Source organism: Juglans regia, chromosome 13 (genome assembly GCF_001411555.2).
Source record: "Juglans regia cultivar Chandler chromosome 13, Walnut 2.0, whole genome shotgun sequence".
NCBI lineage: Eukaryota > Viridiplantae > Streptophyta > Magnoliopsida > Fagales > Juglandaceae > Juglans > Juglans regia.
The window spans coordinates 11476817-11485483 of record NC_049913.1 but is presented as its reverse complement, the minus strand read 5'-3'; the positions used below and the strand labels follow the sequence as shown (position 1 = coordinate 11485483).

Genomic DNA, 8667 nt, shown 5'->3' with positions numbered 1-8667 from the left:
CTACTTGTGTCAGTCGAGTACTAACTGTGACCTGAGTTGCATTATTGGCATTAATCGCTGTACGTAACTCATCAACCTCTGTACGTAACCCAGAGACGGTAGCCATAATCTCTGTACGCAACTCAGACATGGCAGTATGCACTGCATCAATCACTGCTGATGTGTGTACACCGATCTCAGCACGCAATATGTCAGCCAGCTCCTCGCGAATATATGTGCGTGATGTCTCAGGCTGTGTAGATGTCTCACCAGCCGATACTCCAGTATCTCCTGGCTGCCCATCTCTCTGAATCTCAGCCCTATCTGGAACAGCTCCACGAAAACGAAATCTAGAGTGTCCCGTGCTCCGTGATAGGGTGGTGCTGTTGATCGGTGCCATCGGAAATCGGGAACGCTCGGCAGGTTCGGGCACAACCCCGGCATGTAGCAAAAATCGAGTGATGAGGATCCCAAACGGCAGTATATCTGTCGTAATAAACCGTGCCTCTGATCGGATCCTCTCAAATATATAACCAACGAGGTCGATCGGGATGCCACGAGCGACCCGTATCATAAATCTCGCTCGATCCATGCCGACCTCGGTCTTGTGCTGCCGTGGGTCAATATTGTTGGCAATGATCAAATTCATAATCTTGAAGAAAGAAGATAAATCTGCCTGCCTAATACTCTTGGAGCCATCATACACTGGAGCATCTGGACCAACAATCAAGTCCCTGACCTCGTGATCAGCAAGTGTATCTATCTCATCTGTGTAATCTAGTCCCTCGTCCTGAGACTGAGCTGCATCACCTGAGGGACCAGACTCTCTAGGCGGGAGGTTTGGATAGGCATCAAGAAGCCTAGGAATACCCAGATATGCAGCGAGTCCATCCGCTGAAAATATAACAGGAGCTCCTCGGACAGAGATCCTATATGCCCCTCCATCGTCTGGGCTAGCAGCACCGAGCTCTTTATAGAACTCAGTAACGATCTCAATGAAGGAAAGGAGCTCCATTCCTTCTTCTCGCTGATCTAAGATTGGTGCCCAACCACGATCATTAAATACTGATGGGAGGGAATGACCCTCCCATATAAGAGCGACAAAATCAGACAGTTTTACCTGTCGCTCAAGTAAAACGGTCCGCTCTCGAACTGTTTGGATGGAAGATTCTCCTGATCTACCACGTTTACGGCCCCGAGAAGACATTATTATGATCCTGCAATTAAAAAAATAAAATATACATTCAAGATTAGTGATAAAATCTAATTACGACTAAAAGATTTACAAAATTATATACTAATAGCAATTTAATAAATTAATTGATAGAACATATAATCAATTAAACGATGAAAACAATTTAATAAGCTAATAAAATGTTAATGGATTTAATTTAATAATTACCGTTCGAACGTCTAAATATATGTTCGAACGGAAAATTAATAACGTTCGAACGTGTCTATAAAGTTCGAACGTACAGGTTTACCGTTCGAACGTACTGGTTAATACCGTTCGAACGTAAAACAGATCTAACTCGGCCATGGCTGAGTCAACTCAGCAGCCATGAAAATACTCAAAAATGTTTCGATTCCGTGGTTTCTTCGACTCAAAAACAAAGTACTCTTCATTTCTAAACATCCTACGATAGATTTATGATGTTCTACGGTAATTATTAATGAGAAAATATAATTTTAAGGAAAAAAACCAAATAAAACCATAAAATTATAAAATAAACGGTAAAATGAGTTTGAAAGTACATACCTTTAGTTGGGAGGACAAATGTTGTACGTATGTGTTGATCACGACGGCAGACGGCGGTGAAGAGCGTGCGTTCAAACGTTTTCTCGCTTTTTCAAACGGTGGAGACGGCGGCGTGAGAGGAAGGAAGCCCGCGATAAACTTATACCTGCAGAACCGTTCGAACGTTAATATTAAACGTTCGAACGTTAATATAAAACCGTTCGCCCGTTACTGTTTCACGTTCGAACGGAAGTTTTACAATATTATTAAAAAATATATTAAATGTATACTATATTTATATTCATATAAATTATTATAATATATATACTATTATAGTAGATTATATATACTGTAATCTACTATGTAATATTATAATATATATTATAATAGTAGAATACTTTAATTGAAAGCATAATATCTTATAAAATATTTTCTTATAGTATAATAGTAATATATCATAATACTTTACTATCAAAGTGTTATATATGAGATATTAAGATATATATAGTACCATATAATAGCATGTAGTACTATATGGTATGAGTTTATACTTAACTAATATATGTCATATTACATATTCCATTATACTTTACCTACTAAAGTTATATATGATATTATACAACATATATACATAGAGTATAGATTACTTATAATATACTATCATCTTATAAATTTCTCTAAACTTTATTATGTGACCTTAGTATATTTGGGGCTATATATATGTGAGTATATATTACTAATACATATGATCTTAATAATATATATGATAGTATAGGTCACTATATATATGATAATATATATTACTATATATACTATATAATTAGTATAGATTACCATATATATGATAGTATATATTACATTATATATGATAGTATATATAACTAATACATATGATGTTATAGTACTTTTCATTTAATGATGAAAAAAGTTATATTTAATCATAAAGGATATGTGTTCGAACGGTACTCATAAACAGTTCGAACACATATGTTAACGTTTGAACGTAAAATAAAACATTCGAACGGACAAGGCAAATGGCGGGAAAACATCCCGCCAATTAAAGACAGCTGGATTACCGTTCGAACGTAATTTGTTATAGTTCGAACGGATTATTGCAGTGGTGGGAAAATATCCCGCCAATTAAAATATAGTATCATCTAATATGTCTACATATATTAATGTTGTTCTTTTATTCAACATTATAATGAAAAATAAATAAATAAAACTTTGTAATACCGTTTGAACAGTTAGAAATTAACGTTCGAACGATAAATTTTCGAGCGGGAATAATTCATAACGTTCGAACATACTTTTTATACGTTCGAACGTGAAAATTAGGAGGGAATTTTCTCCCGCTTAATATTTTCACATTCGAACGGTTAGTAAATAACCGTTCGAACATGAAATGTTCTTCAAAAACACGACAGAACCTCACAATTTTGTTTCTCTCCGCGCTGTCGTCGCTCCGTGTGCTCTGAAGATTACCCTTCGCATATCAGAGGTATTTTTTCTCAAACTAGCTCTTAAGCTCAAAAAAATTGTTCATCTCACTCCATTATTCTCGGATTAATACTTGTAGGATAGTTTGTGATTATTTTCAGATTATTCTCGGGTTATTTCCTTTTCATCTTCAATTTGTCAGGTATTTCTTTTAAAATAGAAATGTATGATTTGAACTTAATATTTTGCAATGTTAGAAAGTTGTATGCTTTGAAATTGGTGTTTGTGTTTGTTAGAGTTTGTAATTAATGGAGTTTTCGGCGTTGTTGAAGACGACTGGAATCTGGAACGAATACGTTCGAACGGATTAGGATTACCGTTCGAACGTATTAATTTTGTTCGAACATAGGGCATCATCGTTCGAACGGGTAATGAAATTTCATATACATAATACAAATAGTTTGGGATAGTTGTGTAAATTATATGTACTACTACCATTTAATATTGTTAATTCTAGATAAATAAAATTATTATTCAAATTAAAATACTACTAAAATTTTAAAATAAAATATAAATTTTGGTAGATTTAATAATACTTAAATAGTTAAGATTTAATAATACTTAAATACTTCAAGATAAATTAATAAATACTTAATATTCAAATTAAAATACTACTAAATCTTTAAATTAAAATAGAAATAGTTAAGATTTAATAATACTTAAATACTTCAAGATATATTAATAAAATTAATATTCAAATTAAAATACTACTAAATCTTTAAATTAAAATACTTAATTATAAACATGTAAAACTAATATTTAAATTAAAATCTGGAATAAATATTGAAATAATACCTACTAATTATGTTTTTGTTGTATTGTTGTGTAAATAATATGTTGTTATTGTTTGACATATATTAGCATATTTTGTATTTTTTGTTCATCAAAATAAACCTTAGACCCGTTCGAGAGTTATCAATTCGGATGAATGCTTGATTGATAACTCTTGAATTGTCCAGAGTGGACAGTTTGGGATTGTAAGATCATTCTCGCAAACTATAGAACTATATCTGTTGTCGTCCAACATTATGATTTTGGTAGATTCATCCATTGTTCTCTGGATATGCAGTTTCGGTGATGGTGCAACGACGTGTTAATCGTCAGTGCACACAACGAAACGAGCATATTTGGAGAACTATGGGGAGATGCTGCCGAAATTTTGTTGGACGTGACAGATAATAGATCATAGGTTGGCGACTATGATCTTACAATCCCGAACGGGATAGGACCAACTACCCGGTGAAAGGTGGCATACTCATTAATTGGTACATGATATATGGATGTTTGCTGATGCATTACAATATTGTTTGTAATGAATATAGTCGGCATGGATAAGAGTTGGATGAGAGTTACCGATCGATTGGGTCAGAATTACAATGTATATGCTGAAGGTGTTAAGAAATTCTTGGAGTTTGCATTGGGTACATGTGATACCGATCGATTGAGGCTGAAATTGTTGATGTGACAGTTGAGGAAAATGTTGAATCATCTGAAGTATCTACAGATGATGAGAGTGAATTGTCAAATGAAACTGATACAGATTCTGATTGACCAATTAAGTGTTAACATTCCACTTGATGACAAATATTTTACTTATTGATTGTATCAGTAGTTTGAAAATATGCCGCCAAAGAGGAAGGAAGTTCACAACCCATCTCCACCTGTTCCTAGCTCTCCTTCAGACTCACCATTAGAGATTGATTCTACAGAACAAGGTAAAAATTTAATACTCATAAAAGTTATTAATTAAGGTCCTGTAATAGAAATATAAATGCAATTGATTACAATGTTATATTTTATAGAATCTACAGTACAATCTCGTCAAGGTCGAGGCACCACTAGAGGGGTGACGTTGGAAAAATATCGGAAGGTGGGTAAGATCAAGGTTAACATTCCTGACGAACATACTGGGGGCGAAGGACAACCAGCAGCTTGGCTTGCATCACATGTGGGTGCTCTTACACGAACTTACGCACCTTTGGCAACGACTTCATGGAAGAAAGTCCCCCAAGATGTTAAAGAGCTTATCAAGAAGCGTTGTTTGGTAATGTTTAAAATATTGATTTAGTAGAATAAATTCCTATACTTTACTTAAATTTAGAATATTATAAATGATAATGTGTTTGTGACTATTTTTTTAAGGATGATTTCGAATTAAATTTTGGTCGGAGAGAGGAGCGTAAGACTGTGGAAGAGCTTATGGGTAATGCATTCCGCAAATATAAGGCGAGGTGTCATGAGCATTATAATAAGTTTGAGAAGAAGGAAGATGCACGCCAACATCCTTTCCAGGATGTCCGACCTTCTGAGTGGGAAAAACTTTGTGACATGTTTGAGGATCCATCATATCAGGTATAATGAAATTTAATTATTTTACTTGTCATATCTGTCATTTCGCTTCATAATATTTTCAATTTCTTTGCAGGAGCGAAGTTCTATAAACAAAACAAATAGATCAAAATTGAAGATTAATCATCATGCAGGCTCAAGATCTTTCCATCGTCTTTCTCAGAAATTGGTATTGCTATTTTTTTTATTGGATATAGTTAATTATTTGGACTCATCATAATGACTTTATATCTTTAACACATTTATTGTAGCAAGATTCAGATACTAATTATGATCTGACAAAATTATATGCTGCATCGCACACTGATCGTAATGGAGAGTGGACTCATCCTGATGCCCGTGAAAATTATGTAAGTTTTATAACCTGTTTGAATTAAATATATTAGAATATTTATGACGATATTAATTCTTTATCTTATATATGGCTAGGATAAAATGGTTGCCCTACGTGCTGAATCTGCGTCAGATCAAAATTCCTCAACAAGTGATATTGAGATTTTTACACAAGTCCTGGGTCAACGTTCAGGATATTTGAGGGGTTTGGGTCGTTGTGTAAAGCCTGGTCCCTCTTCCTCTTCTTCTGGGAATGCATCTATGACTTCTATAGCGCTAGAGAATGCGAATTCCAGAATCGAAGAATTGACTGCAAGACAGCATGAGTTAGAGGCTCAATTGGCAAAACAAGCAGATATGGAGATGCGCCTCAAACAACATGAAGAACAACAAGAAGAGTTCAGAAGACAGATGCAACTCCAAATGCAGCAGCTTATGCAACAGTACAGGCCTCCAAACAACTGATGGATTTTGGGATTATCTATTTATGTACGAACAATACCTGTCTCGACTGTTATTTATTTACTTTGCGCTTATTTTCACACTTTTGTGAGTGTTAAACAGTTTCTAATGTATTGTGGCAAATAGTATGAATGTCTATTTGGTTTTCTATTATTGATTTAAATTAAAGAGATATCGTTCGAACGAACGTAAAACGTTCGAACTCTATGTAACGACAATAGCGTTCGAACGTAGACAATATGTTCGAACGAAATTCATGTTCGTCATGTTCGAACGATCACACAACGTTCGAACGTAAATAATTTCAGTCCTGTTCGAACATATCCTATACCGTTCGAATCCATATAGCGCGTTCGACCTGACCATTTAACGTTCGAACACAAAGACAATTCATAACGTTCGAACGAATTCATGTGTGTTCGAACATATTTCGAAATCGTTCAAACACGTTACTACTGTTCGAACTTAAAAATTTCCCCGTTCGAACTATTTTCTGGGACGAATTTAAACCGTGACGAAATTTTTTTTTCGTTCGAACGTGTTCGAACGGTTTCCTTCAATTTCGTCCCAAAAGAAATTTTTTAGGACGAAATGGTGATTTTCGTCCCAAAATACCTTTTGGCACAGTGATATTGGAACGACTTTGGGATGAATTTTTTTCGTCCCAAAAATTTTTACGGGACGAAATTGGGGTCTTTTGGGAACACACTACACAAGCTAATCAGACGGAATTGTTCAAAACTGATTGGCTGCTTCACCTTTGGAATAATGACAATAAATTATTAAGAGTAAAATCTAGGAAGCTCCTTACCATGAAAGAACTCCCTCACCCATTGCCATAACATCCAGCTTACATCCCAACATGCTAGGTAGAAAGCAAATCCAACCCATTCGGACCAGGGCTCGAGTTCGATGCTATGGATTTCAACACCTCTCTCACCTCCAGTTCAGACGGCTCCACACTCAACCATGTTACCTCCCAGTCACCAATCACAGACTGAATTAAATTACTCAAATCTGGAAGGTCCCCCATCCTGGCCTACGCAAGAAATTCTTGAAAATGTCTCGTAGCCTCCTCATGAACCATTTCCGGAGTATCTAACAACATATTATCACGAAGGCGCATATTATTCACACTCGAAGTCCTTCTCCGTTGAGCAATGACCGCATGAAAATAATTTGAATTCTACTCTCCCTCAAACAACCATTTTTCCTTCGCCTGTTGAGCTAGTCGGATGTCTTCTCGTTGCACCCAACGTTCCAGTTCAGCTTTATCGTATAAGAGCTCAGCTTCCACTTTTTCCAAAAATCCATTTTGTAACCCATCCTCAAGGACCTCAATCCTCTTCTCTAGTTCCCGAATTTTTCCATCCACACGCCCAAAAACTTCTTTGTTCCAAACCTGTAAAGTAGCTTTTAGACGTTTAAGTTTTCCCGCTAGGATATTCAAGCCACTCTCCCCCAGCATATCAACTGTCCAGGATTCTTCAACCATCTTTAAAAAATCGTCATGCTGTATCCACCTGTTTTGGAATCGAAAAGGAATCGGCCCATACCTTCGAACCTCCGAACCCAACTATACAATCAATGGCGAATGATCCGAAGTTCGTCTACTAAGCAACCGGGCCACCGCACTACCAAACTTCAAAGAAAAAGAATTATTCACCAACAATCGATCAAGTTTAGCCCAACTACGAGCCAATCCTTGCTGCCCATTACACCATGACAATTGTTTCCCTTCCAAATTCCAGTCGTCCAGTCCACATGAATTAATGCACTCATTAAACTCGTCCATCGCAAGTCTTGCTCTTGGTCGACCACCAACTCTTTCAGCATCAGATCTAATTATATTAAAATCACCCATTACCACCCATGGAACACCATTGCAGGAGATACTACTTAGATGACTTCACAAATCACGACGTTATTCGCAGAGCATTTAGCATAAATAAAAGAAGCGAGTAATATTTCGCCATTATGGGAAAACAGTCCCAAAAATGACGGGCTTGTCATGCCAACCAGGTCCATATTTATCTCCTCCTTCCAACACAACCAAACATTTCCTTTCATCTCCAAATTAGATCCAAAGTTAGGAAATCCCATACTCAATGCCCACCTATGAATCTTATCAGCAGCTTGGAATGTTTCAGAAACCACCAAGATCGAAATATTATATTTACGAACCAACATTTTTAATCTTCTTTTGGAAGTGCCCAACCCTCGGACATTCCACACCATTATATTATCTATCATAAATTCAATCTGAGAGGATGGGCCTTAGCACTTCTTGACTTCCTCACCTGTAC

At 36.1% G+C, this 8667-nt stretch overlaps 1 protein-coding gene across 1 annotated transcript; it reads right to left on the bottom strand.

Moving 5' to 3' along the window:
- Window positions 1-7547: 7547 nt before the first annotated feature.
- On the bottom strand, window positions 7548-8225 carry LOC108992912. The gene is made up of 2 exons (XM_018967631.1): window positions 7984-8225; window positions 7548-7884 (listed from the first exon to the last, which is right to left on the bottom strand). The coding sequence occupies exons 1-2, from the start codon at window positions 8223-8225 to the stop codon at window positions 7548-7550; spliced, it is 579 nt and encodes a 192-aa protein (XP_018823176.1).
- Window positions 8226-8667: the final 442 nt, after the last annotated feature.